The sequence below is a fragment of the Coturnix japonica genome, chromosome 2 (genome assembly GCF_001577835.2).
Source record: "Coturnix japonica isolate 7356 chromosome 2, Coturnix japonica 2.1, whole genome shotgun sequence".
NCBI classification, from domain to species: Eukaryota; Metazoa; Chordata; class Aves; order Galliformes; family Phasianidae; genus Coturnix; species Coturnix japonica.
The window spans coordinates 24,371,725-24,388,004 of record NC_029517.1 but is presented as its reverse complement, the minus strand read 5'-3'; the positions used below and the strand labels follow the sequence as shown (position 1 = coordinate 24,388,004).

At 37.3% G+C, this 16,280-nt stretch overlaps 1 protein-coding gene across 1 annotated transcript in view; it reads left to right on the top strand.

Moving 5' to 3' along the window:
- The first annotated feature begins 1,445 nt into the window (after window positions 1-1,445).
- Window positions 1,446-16,280, top strand: part of VWDE (von Willebrand factor D and EGF domains) — a 35,671-nt gene continuing 20,836 nt past the window's right edge. Inside the window, exons 1-8 of the mRNA XM_032442389.1 lie at window positions 1,446-1,696; window positions 5,269-5,453; window positions 7,622-7,853; window positions 10,619-10,878; window positions 12,344-12,433; window positions 13,719-13,863; window positions 14,477-14,691; window positions 14,990-15,063. Of these exons, the coding sequence (XP_032298280.1) occupies window positions 1,621-1,696; window positions 5,269-5,453; window positions 7,622-7,853; window positions 10,619-10,878; window positions 12,344-12,433; window positions 13,719-13,863; window positions 14,477-14,691; window positions 14,990-15,063 (1,277 nt within the window). The 5' untranslated portion in view covers window positions 1,446-1,620. The remainder of the gene's footprint in view (window positions 1,697-5,268; window positions 5,454-7,621; window positions 7,854-10,618; window positions 10,879-12,343; window positions 12,434-13,718; window positions 13,864-14,476; window positions 14,692-14,989; window positions 15,064-16,280) is intronic.

The window sequence follows — 16,280 nt, the reverse complement described above, 5'->3', positions numbered from 1 at the left end:
AAGATCTATACTGCCACAAGCCTGACTTAGAATTACTTTCTTTTTTTTCTTCAGAAATTCACTGTCACTGACACAACTCTGTCCCCGTGAGACTGAATACTATCTATGGCAAGTTGTCAGCTATTCCAAACCCAACATGCTCTTGCTCTGCTGTTGCTGCAAGTCTGCAAGACTGATAGTGGCAGAGGGATCTGGCAGAGAAAAACCAGGCAGAAAAGATGAAAGGTTTCTTTACTCCAGCAGACATTATTGCCACCTCTTTTGTCTCCTGCATGATCCATGACTAGAGGTGTTAATCCTTCCATAAACACCATTCCATCATGATTAGCAGCGGTCAAAGAAGCAGTTCAGTGTTTAAACTTTGTCAGAGCTTCACAGCATCTCTGTTTCTAGTTCTTTACTTTGTAACATGTTTGGTAAAATACCTCTTACTTTCCTTCTGTCTTCTTTATAAAGACAGACAAATGCAGCCTTCTAGGACAAAAGTTTATCATATTTAGTAGCAATCCAGAAAATCATCGAGACAATTATGACAACTACTCATTAAAACTGTCTAAATGTTTAAGAAGAATATATTTGCCTCAGAGAACTGACAGAAATACAAGACAGAATTCCACGTTCAGATTGCACTAGTACTGCCTTTTAAAACGTTGCTCCTTTCATGGGGCTTCTTCCAGGCCAGATGATGGAGATGGCCCATCCCACAGTGCTGTACCTCTGTCCTTTTCCTGCCCCGTGGCATCCTGAAAGGACACTGATCTACAAAGTGCACACATGACTGCACCTCCTAGAGGCAGGATTGCCCAACAATTTTTGCAGTGTTTCAGTGGCTTGCAGTACGCTGCGGGTATGCAGGGCTTGTGTGTACTCCCCTGTGTCAATGTCATTTGTTTGAGTGAAGTCTACGCCTACCACTAGAGAGCATCCAAGGATATGCTACTAAGATGGGAAAGGATCTAGAGGACAAGATATGTGAGGAGTTGGACTCAGTGATCCTTGTCAGTCCTTCCCGGCTTGAGGATATTCTGTTATCCTATGATTCAAAAGAGAGAGCGAAACATCTCTACTGCTTGCTGTACAACCAGCTGAGTGCAAAATACTTCAGTGCCTGCACAGCCTGGAGATTACCAAGAAAAATACCAACAAACTTACCAAACTTTAAACACTGAGCTCTGTGCCAAACATTTCCAAAGAGAAGCACCTCCCAGCAAGCCTTGTAACTTGGCTGCTTGAAGTCATGTTTTCCATTCCGAGTTAATGGTGCCCAACACAGGAGTTTGTAGTTACGAAGGACCATTATAAACTACTCTCGGTGACCTAAGGAAATGATCATAGCATAAAGAGCAAATAATTTGAAACTGGCTCATTTCCAGTGTTTAACTGCACATTAGAAGACAGATAGAGCTCTGCGTTTGAGGAAATGACACTAACCAGCTCCACGAGACCCACATCAGAACAACGGAGCACAGCAGCCCCAGCACAGCCCGGCCGGGGCCGGCATGGAGGCGGGCTGAGGGCCGGGCCCCCCAAGGACCCCCGAGGGAGGGGCCGTATTAAGGAGGGGGTAGGAGCCCGTGTCCTTCAGAGCCACGACGGCAGCGGAGCGGTGAGTGGTGGGCGATGCCAGGGGGTGCCCGCTTGTGGCTGTGCGCGGCCGTGCTGGGCTGCCTGTCGGCTGCGAGGCCCCTCCGGAGAGGTAAGCAGGCAGGGGGGTACATGGCCAAGAGGGAGACCCGGGTGGGCGGATGCTCCGCATGCACAGCGCAGGGAGAGCAGAGAAATAAAACAGCCCTTACAAGATCCCCTCTACAACTCTTATATAGTTCTTATATGTATTTATAAATTGTTATGCAGCCACTTACAAACTTTACAGAGATGCCCCTGAGGTATAGAAATGAGTGGTGAAAAGTGTTTTGACACCCTTTCTGATAATGCTTTATCATTGTGTGAATGCTTACTGTTTCCTTCACTGTTCTTTGAGCAGGAGTATTTCTGTTCCTCAGAACTCTCATTGCTAAAATGTCTGTAATCATGTTTTTCTTATGTTTCTCATCCAGACCAAGGGTATGCTTGTGGTAGTTACATTCATTTTTATATTTCACTTTAAAGATGTTACCCTAAATAAGTATTTCAGGATAACTTCGCTCGAAAAGTCACTTCCTTTCTAATTGAATATTTTGTTGAAGTTTATATCCACAAATGTTTGAGCTCTCCTCTGTTAAAAACAGACTAAGCTCTGATTTATGCTGTGGGATGCAGATATACTACTTCCTTTAGTAGTAGATGCAAGAGAAAGGTTGCTCAGGATCAGAGTGTGCACAGAGAATCACAGAATACCCTGAGATGGAAGAGACCACGAGGGTCATTGAGTCCAATTCCTATTGATTGTTTTTACTCATTTATATCCTGACCTTGGGAGAGCAGAATATGCAAGCTGCACCTGAAGAGCTGTGGCACTGGCCTCTGCTCATCAGTGCTGCCTGGGTGCCAATGCCCTTGCTTGATTCACACCAAACAGCCCCTGAGAATTCCCTTGCTCAGGCCCAGCCTGAGAGCAGGTGTAAACCATGTATCAGCCTTTCCCTCAGTGCTTCATAGATAGTCACAGATAGTAGAAGGGCTTGGGTTGGAAGGGACCTTAAATATCACCCAGTTCCATGGGCAGGTTTGCGACCCACCAGATTAGGCTGCCCAGGGCCCTGTTCAGCCTGGCCTTGAACAACACCGGTGGTGGGACATGCACAACTTCTCCAGACAACCTGTGCCAGAGCCTCACCACCTTCTGAATAAAGAATTTCATCCCAACAACTAAAGTAAATCTCCCCTCTTTTAGTTTACAGCTGTTTTTCCCTCATGCTTATAAGCCTTCCTTGATTACTGTAAGGCTGCAGTGGGGTTCCCCACAGGACCTTCTCCAAGCTAAATAAGCCTAGTGCCGTCAGCCTTTCTTTGTAGGAGAGGTGCTCCAGTCCTCAGATCATCTTAGTGTCCCTCCACTGGACCCACTCCAACAGTTCCACATCCTTCCTGTACTGGGGGCCCCAGCCTGGACGCAGTACTGCAGATAGGGCCTCACAAGACCTGAGCAGAGGGGGAAAATCACCTCCCTCTCCCTGCTGGCCACCTTTCTTGTGGTGTAGTCCAGGATACAGTTGGCTTTCTGGGCTGCAAGAGTACACTCCTGGCTTGTGTCAATCTTTTTTCATCTAGCAGGACCCCAAAGATCTGCCAAGAACACTCAGCCTGATGTCCTGCCTAAAATGTTAAATTTTGTGTCTAGACTGTGATTAGAAGACAGTGCTCCAGAAACCACTGGCATTGTCACTTCAGAGATTTAATCTCTGTCTCTCAATACTTGCATTATTATCTATTCAGACAGATAACTGGAAAAATCTACCCAATATGGAAAGCAACTGGGAAAATCTCAGAATAATCCAATGTAATACAGTGTGAAGTTCAGGACGAAACAGCAGAGATGCATTAACTAAAACAATACATTAAAGTTGATGTTTTATTTACAACTCAGGTATTCACAACTCAGGACTGAGTTTAATAATGAGGACCCCATCTTTCAATCGACAACCAGCTCTCCTCTTAAATGTCTGTGATATGAGTGGGTCTGGTCTACAGGGGTTACTTTCTCACAGAAAAAATAACATTGTTATTTTTCGTATTTATGTGCCCATAAATACAACAGTTGTAATTGCATCTGCTCTTGGTAGAGTTAGGCAGCACAGCAGTTAGACACTCAGACAGGAATATTTTAGTCTGTATTACTGACGATGGCAGCTATTTTCAGTTGATTTGCAGAGAGGGTGAGGAAAAATAAAGCAGGAAAAGAAATGAAGCAGTGTGCTAGACAACATGAGATTTCAAAAGAAATAGCTATGGAAATACTAGCATACTTCTCAAAAGGGGGAAAAATATATGAAGAGCTGTGTGACATTTTAAAGTGATGTGCATAATAATAAAAAACGTATAATTTGATCTTTAGTAAGATTTATAACCCTATTACAAGTAAGTACAGTCAGCTGTTTTAGAGATCTATCAAATGATGATCTAATTAAACTGCAGAGGAAAAAAAATAAAGACTTGTCTCATGTCTAGCTTGATTTATTAATGGAAGACATAAGAGATATTAATTGTTTCAGGAGTGTTTCAGTTACAGGAAAGAAAACTAATGAGAGTGCTGTATGGAAGGTAGAATTACAATAAAAAATAGAAGACAGGAAGAAACTTTCACCATGGTTCGTAAACTGCTTGAGCTGAAGCTTGCTTGGAAAAACACTTCAATAACACACATGACTGACCTTTGATTCTTCAAGGGCTTTTCTTCAAATTCCAGTGAGGGATAAATTCTCAATAAGGTCAACTTGTAGGGACATGAATTGCCTACAGGCTACGACAAGCAACTCAGAAGCGCAGTGGTGGCACAGTCAATCACATTGACTTCCATCTGCCCTTAGAGGGTAGAAGATAAAGCTATTGTTACCTGCTTGGGTAGCCTAAAGCCATATCAGATTAAATCTTTAGTCTTTGAAAGTCTATAGGAACCTCATACTGTGTGTGAAAGAAATGAGATCTGTTGTTTAGCTAGGGCATCTTCAACATTCAGAGGGGGATATTATTTGATTTAGAAACTGTCTTAAAATTGTGGTTATCTGAACAGTGATACGAAACCACGTGCAATAGTGCATCTAGTGCAATTTAAACCAAAATATTTTTCTGATCAGTGGCACATTAAGACCATGCGAAACATGGGACAAATATAAAAAGCCCTGGGTGTGAAAACATGAGAAATAGAATAATAATATTCAAAATGCAATATTACACAGCTTTACTTACAGCTGAATGTTTTTAGTTCATCCCTAGTTTGGCTTCCTATACATATTTCTGAGCAAGAATGACCATTACAATTATGTTACTTGTAAAAGCACCATTAGCTGGAACTTCTATTGTCACTATCTTTGGAAGGAATTATCTGATTCCAAAGACTGATCTTACAAATTGTAGGGTTCAGTTCTATTTCTGAGAGTCTGCATTTTTTTTAGAAGTTGCTACAACTTCTACAGATTCTGATCCCTGATTTTACCTACCAGCCATTTTGAGGTTATTTTGAGGCCCGAAATTCACTTAGATATTCAAAAATCTGTTTGTCGATAGTATTTAGTGCATGCCAATCAATCTGTGATCAAGTATCTATCATATTCCACCCTTAATATGGAACATATTTGTTAAGCACTTCATTTTAATGCTCTTGCTTTACAGTTCTTGAATGCCATCCTGGTGGACATCAGATCCTGCAGAGTCCTTATCGAAGTGTTGATTTTGATTCATCCCACCTCCAGCAGTCTGCTATTCAGGATTTAATATGTGACCATTCCCTAGCACCAGGATGGTATCGCTTTATGATTTTTGATAAGCCTGCTGAGATGCCAACCAAGTGTGTGGAGGTATTATTGTATCTCATTTGTTTATGAAAAATATACAAGAATATACATAAAAATAATTACAGTTATGGAGACTAATGTGCAAAAAAGTCTCTGAATTAGACTATATTAAAATATGTGAATTAGGCAATAAAATTTATGTGTTGAAAAATATTACACTGAATGGAGCATGTCAAAGAATATCTCATGTAGCTTTTATAGCACTCAAAAACTGTTGTTTTAGTCTCTTCTAAAGGTGATTTTCTCAGTGCAACATAGCAGGGATGTCCTGTTTTAAAGCTGCATCTGTGTGATCAGCAGTCTGCTCCTGAAGCTACATGCAAGCATAGAAGACATATGATACCAGTAATTATGGAGCTTTTGAAGTGATCATTTTAGAGGGAAGAGATTACTCCTAAAATGACTTGAACTAACAGACCTAACTGCTAATTAGTTTCCTTGTCATCTGCAAGTCCCCTTAGATTCAAGAACTACTTAGAACATGTAGTACTCTAGACTTGTGATGTTTAATTTTGGAACCGTTTCAACATCTTTTTAACTGTTGCTTTTGAAGGAGATATGTCTTTGTAGCCTCCTATTTGAAAACATTTCCTTGTTTTAAAGAAGTGTCACTGTGCGTCGTTAGGATGCTTTATCTGTGAACCTGTGATTGTATACTGAATTGAAGTTGCCTGGGCTCAGTCTCTTTAAAACAAACAAAAAATTTACAAAAAAAAAAAAATTAAAAAAAAAATCTTTTTAAAAAAATGCAAATGAAAGTACAAAAATTACATTGAGTGTAGGACTGCATTGTAGAGACTGCTATTATGCAGGCAGTTACGCTGAAAAAGCTTGAGCAAAGTGTGCTTCCTGAACGACTTTTTCAGTTATATTTAATAGGAATAAATTAACTTAATAGTAGTATTTCTCTCAGCACAGACACTTCTTCACAGAGAATCAGCATTATAAAGCTGGGGAAAAAAACTGTGTTTCTTAGAACACAGGGTAGTCCAGCAAGATAATCTAGGGGAGTTTTGAAAATCTCAACCAGACTCTCTGTGCTTAGTAAATATGTGATCAAAACTGGCTGCCATCCATATATAGAAGAGTCCAAGTAATTACAGTTGGCAAGAGATTGATTCAAATATTATTCAGCAAATGAAATTCATGCCCTGATATCTACTCTTTTGTAACTGTTAGGAAAAACAAGGCCATTATTCTGAAATAATCAAAATCAAAACATTAAAACTGAACTAAAATGGATATCTTGTTTAGGAAGTTTCCTTCTTGTATGTGTTTTATAGGTATACTTAATCCTTGTCAAAAGTTAGGGCTCTGCTTAAACAATACATCATCCTTCTCATGGATTCTGTCTGCCTAGTGGATTGATAGAAGGCCCACGTATTCTAAATGTCCAACTTGCCTGAGTTGCACTATGTGAAGAGGAATTATCTTAGGACACAAAATATATAATATAGTTAATGTATGTAACTAATAAATTTCTTTTTTAAAATATATTTTTACCGAAGCAATAAGAAAAGTAACAGAAACATAAAAGAAGTAGATTGGACAAAAATATGCTCAGGATTAAGAAAAAAGTGTACTTTTGAGGTGAATTATTGCTAAGTGAACATGCAGTAGTATTTAATTTCAGACCAAGAGGTATGAAGACAACATGATTTGAGACCTTGTTTTACTGCCTGGGCTGTTTTGAGCTACATGGCAGTTTACCTAATCTGAAGACATCAAATAGCCACAGTGGTGTCAGGAGGACTGAGGGCTACTCAGCAGCACTGTTCTCTTCACACATTAACAAAAGAGCACTGAGCAAGACTTTTGTATGGGAGAGAGGGAGCACCAGCTTTCCTTCATCACCCATGGTGCTGGCATCTGAACCACACACCTTGTGACATCCTCTACTTCATAAACAAATTTATGATTGCAGAAGTTGTGGTGGCTCCTGGTTAAGGCACTAAATCGTATTCTGCATATACAAAGAGATTTTATGACACTCATATGAGGACTCTTCTATGTCTCTTCTATGTGTATTTGTCTTTAGATTTGAGGTTGTTAGAAAGCAAGCTCTCAGTTATAACATCTGAACTTTGCTAAAATCTAATGCAGGAATATTAGGAATAAGTATATATGTACATCATTAACTGTTCTCTGACATTTTTTCTCCGATGCTTCAGATGAATCACTGTGGTACTCAAGCCCCTGTCTGGTTGTCTCTAAAAGAGTCAGAATCCATGCCTCGTCCTGGTGAGATCAAGCAGCTCACAGCCTGTGCAACATGGAAGTTTTTCTTCAGCACTTCTAAAGACTGCTGCCTTTTTCGAATCCCTGTCAGCGTGAGGAACTGTGGAGATTTCTTTGTTTACTTACTACAACCCACGCAAGGATGCATGGGTTATTGTGCAGAAGGTGAGAAATATGTACACTGACTCATTTAAGAGCATATATTTATTAGTAAATGTGTTTTTCAACTGAACATCAGCATAACTATTTCTTTCATTTTAACCTTCTTAAAAAGAAGTCTGATACATCTTCAGATGTCTAACATATCACCAGATGTTCTCTGGTGTTTGGTCATTTTATAGTTATACAAAAATAGCTGAAAATAACGTAGAAGCAGTAACTGATGTTTCTGTGAAAACGTGGTATTTTGTAAGATATTTTGCTGATTGTGTCTGGCAATAGTTACACTTACTAAAGTTTTCTGCACTTTTAATTTTGATGTGATAGAACAATGATATCCCAAGGGAAGATGGATTCACACTACCCCTGTGTAATTTTCAGTTGATGCTCAATTATTGTTCAGAGCCCCCAAAATAAGGATTTTTCTTTTCTTCTTTTTCCATAGTGTCAGATGGGGATGTAAGGCACATCTAGAAGTCAAAATTTAGACTGCCTATGTTGGCACCCACATTGCATGTATTGCCATTACCAAATGTCTGTAGTGTTATGTGTAAGAATAAATTTTGTTTAATAAACTGAACAAAATATATACATTTACATCAGTTATTGTTTATTTTCATTAGGAATATTTTTCTTTCACAAATTCTTCTAAAGAATTTACAGATATTGTTAGTGACAAGTCCATGTAGTAGGAGATTCTTATCAGTTCCTGTAACACACTGCCAGTGAAAATACTTGCAAAATTTTTATGCACAATATATTGTCTTGCTCTAAGTCATGCTCTCTATTACCAACTGCTTGCAAAATCTTAATAGCAAAACTGCTGGTATTTTTTATGGTGCTTTATGGCCCATCATTATCCCTTTGGAATCGAATGTTAAGTAATTCTCCAAGAGGTAACTGGTAGAAGAAAAAAAAGCCAGAAATAGGACATTTCAGAATGCAAGTGGCTGAAGCCACAAAGAAATCCTGCAGAACGTGACTTTGCATTTGCTTTGGGAAAGAGAATTAAAATGATAGACAGCAGGCTAACAAATTTTTACTGATTGAAGACAAAACAGGGAAGAAATAAAACTCTGGGTTGTCTCTGGTGACTACCCTTAACTCTGAAGCCATGTGTTTAGTATGAAATTTTTCACACCAAGTGTTTTGTATTTTTGTGGTGCTTTTTATATCTAGGTTACCATGTGTACTGTGTTTCCCCTTTAACATTTGATAGCTGTGAACATTTGATGGAGATTTTCAAGCAATCATTCCAGTGGAATACTAAAGCACGGAACACCAAAATCTGCTTTAACTTCTTTCCAACGAGCAAGATTTTCAGTTTTGCTGCTTTTAACTTAAATTCTTTTTATTCCTGTACAAAATATACTGATATCTTCACACTTAATCAAAGTTCCAACACTGATGGTTGTTTTGTTTATTTGAATGATGTTCAAAGTAGCAAACAATAACAGTGCACACATATAGATGTTGCCGATTCCCATGTAGGAAAGACATTTTTTTTTCTCCTAAGTGAGTCTGCGCTGATTTTGACCATCTAATAAATAAATTAATATAATTTAAATAAGTTAATAATATAATTTAATAATAATTTGAATAAGTTAATAAATAAGCATTCAGATTTGGGTTCTGAGAGAGAAAGTATGTATTTGAGAGAATAGATTAATTCCTTTTTGTTCATTAGTAACATCTTTAGGTATCTGCTTTGTACCTCTGCTTTAAAGATACAGTGGCAGTGGTAAAACGTTCTGTACTCTTGCTCTTAGATGTAGTCACTCAACTTGTGTTTTCTTCTTTATGGTTTTGTACTGACTGCCACTGTGACTGTATATGAATCAAATCACAGTATTTTTTTCTGCTCTGGTAGATTATACTTCCATTGGCATTTGTTAATATTTGATGGTATTTCTCTTGTTATTGTTGATTTTTTAAATGTTTTTTTTTCTCTCTCTCTTTTTTATTTATTTATTTTTTTAACATGAGGCAATATTTTAAGAACACTGGTATAGGAATAGTCTGTAAGTATGTAAATATATAAGTTAGGAACAGTTTATAGTTGTTGCAGATGCAAAGCCACAGAGCTGTGATCCCAAGGGGATGGAAATTCGAGGCATCTGCAGCAGTAGGTATTTTCTTCTGACTTTTTTTTTTTTTTAGTTTTTCATTTGCATCCACAACCCAGTAATGCCAACTTTTAGATATATGTTGTCTTTATGAAAAAAGTAGTACATGTTATCAACTTGGTCCAATGTAAAATGAGCAATCTGGAGGTAGCAGAACTGCAATTGCAAAAGTACTTTTGCAGAAGAATGCATGAAAAGATTTAAAAATAATTTAGATCACTATGATTTGCAGATGAATTTTGTACCTGAATTGTGGTGTTGTTTATTCTTTTCCTTCTTACAAAGGAAGAGAAAAAGTTCTCTTCCTTGTAAGAAGAGAAAATATTTTTATATGTCAGCCAGATTCCTTTGGTTGTAGCTCTTTTCTATCTGTTAAAACAATTCATTGCATTTAATTCTCTCAGTATTTTTCCTCTTTAGCACCTTTGTATGATCTAGAATATAATCACTATTAATCATTTTAATCACGAATGCAATATACATGTTTTCTCCGATTCTCTAAACATCTACTTTAGATTTCCATACATCAAGAGAGGTAAATGTTATTATAAGGGTTTTAATTGATAAAGTATATGTAAATGTTATTTTATCTAGTGTTGTTTTTGAACAGAATAAAAAGCACAAAAGACATTTTTGTTTAACTAGGTAAGGTTGCTCCTTCAACATCTTCGTCTGTGTCACCACCACTACCAACCATTCCTGAGGTTGCAGCAGAGTTGATCAAAGGGAGTATTTACCTAAGGTGTACCTTTGGCATTCCTTTTGCAAACAGCTCAGTTGGATTCGTTGTGACTTGGTCAAGACTATCTCCTGAAGGCATCAAAGAAGAACTGAGACGTGAGACGACAGTTCATACATTCTCACTCATAGAGTTAGATGGGATAAACATCAGACTTGGAGAAAGAGTATGTAAAAAATTATTATAATCTCTTCTTATGGCTTTTTTGCCTAAAGGCATAATATTTCGTAAATGCTCAGAAGATATTAATAGTTGTTAGAGATGGAGTGTCAACATTTTGCTGTATAATTTCTCTTGGCAGAAATGTACTGCCACTAGTTTTTGTTTACATCAACACTGTCCCTACAAATGTGGAAATGTCATAGAATATGTCAGTAATTATCACTGCTATTAGTGTTTTGACACTGTCTCAGTACATTATACCATGCCTCCAACAGATGTTTATTCAAGTTGAATTATTTTCACTTTCTACTAGAATTTTCCTGATACTGTAAGTTAAGAGGATTTGGAATGTAACGATCTTAAGTGAGTGGCAAAATGAGTTGTGAGAAACTGTGCTGTTGATTCAGCAGATAGATTTCTCAGAACCAATAATGAACTACTGCTTGATGACTTTATATTGTGGATCAGATATAGTTTGATCTCCACCATCAAACTGCAAATTTAATGGGCAGCAGAATGAATATTTATGTTCACACGGTAACTTTTTGAAAAGTTAAAGCATGGGAAAGTCAACAAGCTTCCACGTGCATATACCAAAATACAGTTAAGCTTTCCTGGCCGAAATGAAAAGCAAATAAGCATGTAGCGCATGTATTAGTACCCAAATGAGTACTGTTTTTCCAAGTTGTTTAATGCTGATAGGGTGATGGGGTTCAAGTAAAAAGCAGACTGCCTGAATGGTTTACCAGACAATAGTAATTGCTAATCCTCAAGTATCCTTTGGGGCATTTGTGAATAGTAGTGTTAGGTCAGTGACAGTCAAAAAAGAAAAGGCACAGTTATAAATTATTGCTGTTGTGATTGTTTGTCTCAAAAACTGCATGTGTGGTCATGACATCTCAGAAAAGGATACAGCTAAACAAACAAAACTAACAAAAACAGCATCAAAAACAGTATTTAGCAGCATGGAGCTGGTTCAGTGTAAGGATATCACAATAAGCTTAGCCTGAAAAGGATAATTCAGGCTCATAACACTGGGAAAAAATTACAGTGAGAAGAGAGGAAGGGGCAATAATTGTTTTGTGTAATCTATGATTGAATGGGTGTTCAACAAAATTAAAAGGCAACAAACATAGAATCAACAAAAAAAAAAAAAGTAAAAAATAAGAAAGTGAAGAATGCATGTCCACAATATATCATGATGTGCAGAAATGCTCCAGGGGCGATTAGTTAAATCTGTGGAAATTCAGGTGCTTGTTAAATGTGATGATTTGTATACCAGGAAGAGATCTTGGAATATTGATCTAATTCAGTCAATTAAACAGCACCATTCACAGTTGGTAACTTTGGACTCAGACAGAAGCTTGGGCTTAACAAGTTCATCAAGCTGACACATTATGGCTGAGTTTTATATTCACACGATCACTTCTTACCAAAAATATATTGTACTGTGTTGGCTTTTTCTACAGGTCTACTGTAGCAGTTCTGCTTTCTTCATGGAGAAGCCAAGCATACAGAGCAGCCCAGTTGAGAGCGAGGAATTTTTTGCTGGCATTAAGGTCATTTGAACAGAAAACAATGTTTTACTTTATTGTAGCAGGAGTCTTTCTGAGCTTTAGTTCAACAGATATTTAACTATTCATGCATTTTCTTTGGGCATGCTAGAACATTTATATGAGTTGATAGTTTGAACATTTATGTAATTATTATATGTTCCGCTCTGATAAGACAAAAGCAAGCAAATCATAATAGCCACAGTAGATAGCAAGTCCCCTGACTATAAGGAACTCAAAATATATTATTGATTTTACAAAACATGTTAGCAGTAGTGAACTCAGATTGGTCAAATAGTGGAAGAAACAAACATGTTTCTATGTTTCCCTCGAGATTCCGGAAGATTGAATCAACAACTTCTGCAAGCTACAACAACCCAGTAAAAGCCTTGACCTCCAGCAGCTAAAGTAGACTCCAGTACCCCCTCTGTATTTGTAAACTAACCAGGGCCATGGCTCAGACTTGAGCTCAGGCTTGTTTTTGACCATTTAGCTGCTCTTTTGCACAATTTTAGACTATGCTATCCTCCCAGAGCATGGCTGACAGAACCTAGGTCAGGGTCCATTCTCATCTGGCTGTGGGGATGAGGGAAGGGTTAGACCAACCTGCCTTGGGTTTAGACTGGGATGCTGGGAAAAGTTTATAGCATGTAGGCATGAGCTGTGCCATGCTAGTTGATTAAGGGTGGAGAGGAAAACTACCATAGATTTACCTGTGGGTACTACTTTGTTTGTTGGCCAGGAATGGCCAACAATATGCACATAAATATTGTGAAAATTCCTGTTGACTTGAGTGAGGATTTACTTCTCATAATGCTAAGTGCATGCTTATATTTCTGCAGATTCAGGGTCCAGGTTAATCTCATGTCAGTGGAAGTCATTTTATAGCGCATAACATCTAAACACATTATTTTCCTTTTTATGTGAAGCTCCTAAGTAGTTTTTTTTTTTTTTTTTTTTTTTCCACACAATACAACAAATTACCTATATGCTGGTTTCAAGAAGCTACACAAAAAATGCATTTTTGTAGTGTTAATGTACTTGCTAATCCCTTTCTTACTAGCTTTACCTTATTCTAACCTGTTATTATCACTCTCTCCACACACTTTTTACAGTGTCCTCATCTTCTCCCCATATGCCAATGCTCTTTAGACCATATGGATAACAAGTGGGCCATGTATCACACCATTCAGTGTCTTTAGGTTTTCATACTTTACTCTTGCCTGATAAGTAGGGGTGCTGTAGATCACAAATGATGTTTGCATTTTAAGCATACTTTCTTCTGTGCTAGATACATCCAGAAACGTATGAGATATCAGAAGATGGCAAGGAATACAGACTGTCAATAGAAAGCAGTATCCCTATTCCTTGTCATGAATTTAACCAGGTTGAAAGTGACTGCAGTATATCACTAAGACTGAATACTGTTGATGAAGGTAAGTATTTTTGTATGTATTTTGTAAGCATTTTGGTACTATTTTGGTAAGCATTTTGTATGTTTATCATGTTTTTCTAAATATTCCCTCTGACTTGCACCTTCAGAGAATCTGGTATGTTATAAAATACTTTCTAAAATATTAAAGCAAATTACGCAAAGGCTGTATGTACTGCTGTTGAAAGTATGGATGAATACAGCCATCATCCTTTTTTTTTTTTTTTTAATTTTAATTTTTATTTTTTACTTACTGTGTTTTAAGTATTGAGTATACAGTCATGAAGTACTCAGCTTTTACTGTCTTTGTAGTATGCCCAAGTCATGTGAACATCAAGGGGATCCTTGCCTATTCAGACAGGCATTTTTGTCCCATCTGCAGGACTACCATGAATTTCATTTGGCTATCAGTGTAGAAAATTAAAACAATTTTCTTGGGTGTGTGTAGGGAGAGGGTTTTCCATGGTCAAACTCAAGTAAAATGCTCACTTATGTTCATTTATGAAAAGAAAAATCATTGCTATTTGTAGATAAATTAGTATTTATATTAAGAGTAATATACAGAATGTGCCTTGATTAGAGGAAAATTCACTAATGATGTGTTTTCATTAAAACAGGTAAAGAACAATTAGGTTTAAACTTGGTTCTTTCTTCTTGTCGTGTGGATCTTCTCCAGAAACCCTGCAGTAATGGAATCTGTAGTCAAGCTGCAGTTTATTTCACTGCTGTGACAGACTTCATGCAGGATGGAGACAGAATTACTAGAATTGCTGTCGAACCTATATCCAGTGAGAATTTCCTGTGGAATGGCTATGTTCCAGAAGGCATAAAGGTTGAAAATCTTCACATTAAGCTCTGTAAAACCAACAAGCCAGGAATGTGGCTGATATATATTAAGTTTGTATTTCAGTTTCACGCTTATTCTCACCAAGATTCCTAAGTAGTCAATTTTCCTTTGCTTTACTTTCATTCAAATGTTGCATTTTCATTTGTATTGTTTCTTATATTTGAATATTAACATAACTACTTAGATATAATATTACCTGCTTATTATAAAATAGGAACATAATATAAATAATGTGCCTAAGTCTAACCTGGTATGATTTACTATGTGCTTTTTTGTTTTGAAGATCACAGTAAAGGATCTACCAACTGCCTACTGCTACTCATTTACTGACCCTCATATAATTACGTTTGATGGAAGGTAATCACTTGATTGGAGCTTTTAATTTCAAGGATTGTTGTTGTTGTTTGTTTGTTTTTTAATCTATGCTAGTGATGCAAGATGTAGTTTTCTACATTTGTTCTATATATTTCACACTCTTTCCTAGATAATAGGATAAACATGCTCCAGTTAGTTAAAGCTTGTTAGTCATGTTTATAGTGTTTATATTTAGAAATACAAGTTTTAGGTTGTGGCAAAAGAAAGAAGCAAATTGACTATTACCTTCTTTAGAAGAATATGCCAAGAGAGAAATAATAGCTGCACATTGTGAATGTGAAAGGTGGAAATATTATTAAATATGATCAATGATAAATGGTTGAATAGACAAAACTGTTTTAATGCAGAAGTATTTCCAGTCTGCAGTGTGTTTTCTGTATTTCTGGTGTAACTATCTGAATCCCTGTATGGATCAGGTTGCTTGAAGCTATATTCTGTCAGTATGACATTGTGATGAGTTCATTAATGTCATCGACAGCAATGTATTCACTTCCGTCATTTGCAGCTCACTAAACCTTCTTTCCAAAGTGAAGACAGCTTCCTTAGCCACAGCTGGCATGGTTTTTGTGTGCTTCTGTCTTTCAAAGTGTTTCTAATTCGTGAAAGATTTCAAAACAAATACAGGTTCCACTCATGGGACTTGTATATTCCCTGCTCAGCAGAAGAACATTTCTTTAAATGACAGGGTGAGAGGAAGAGGATACATTGCCTGCACATAAGTGTGCTCAACACACAACACTTTCTTTTTTGTGATTTTGAAAGAAAAAAAAAAAAACAGGTTGTAAATGGATGCTCTGATAGCACTGTGACTAATAATAGTAATAAAGTCACAGGAGTTTTATACTGATTTGCAATTCTTTCTTCATTCAAAATTATAGGGATGCCTTCAGTGGTTTTTTTAACCATTGACATGATGTGATCAAACTTTCTTATGATGCAATGATTTACTGTAACATATTCTTGCTGGAATATGGCAAACAACCTTCTTTTTAAGGATAAGCGTTGCTAATTTATTTTATAAACTGGGGAAACAAACAGATAGGGAACTGTCCCTGCTGAATCACAGGTGTTCAAATGTAGTCCCAGCAGTTGGCCATCTGCAGTTTGTCTGCTAGGCCATTAAACAGAAGGCAAATCACTACTCTGCAATTAAATGTCAAATGCCATTTATAGCCAAGAGACTGTTAGACATGCAGAAA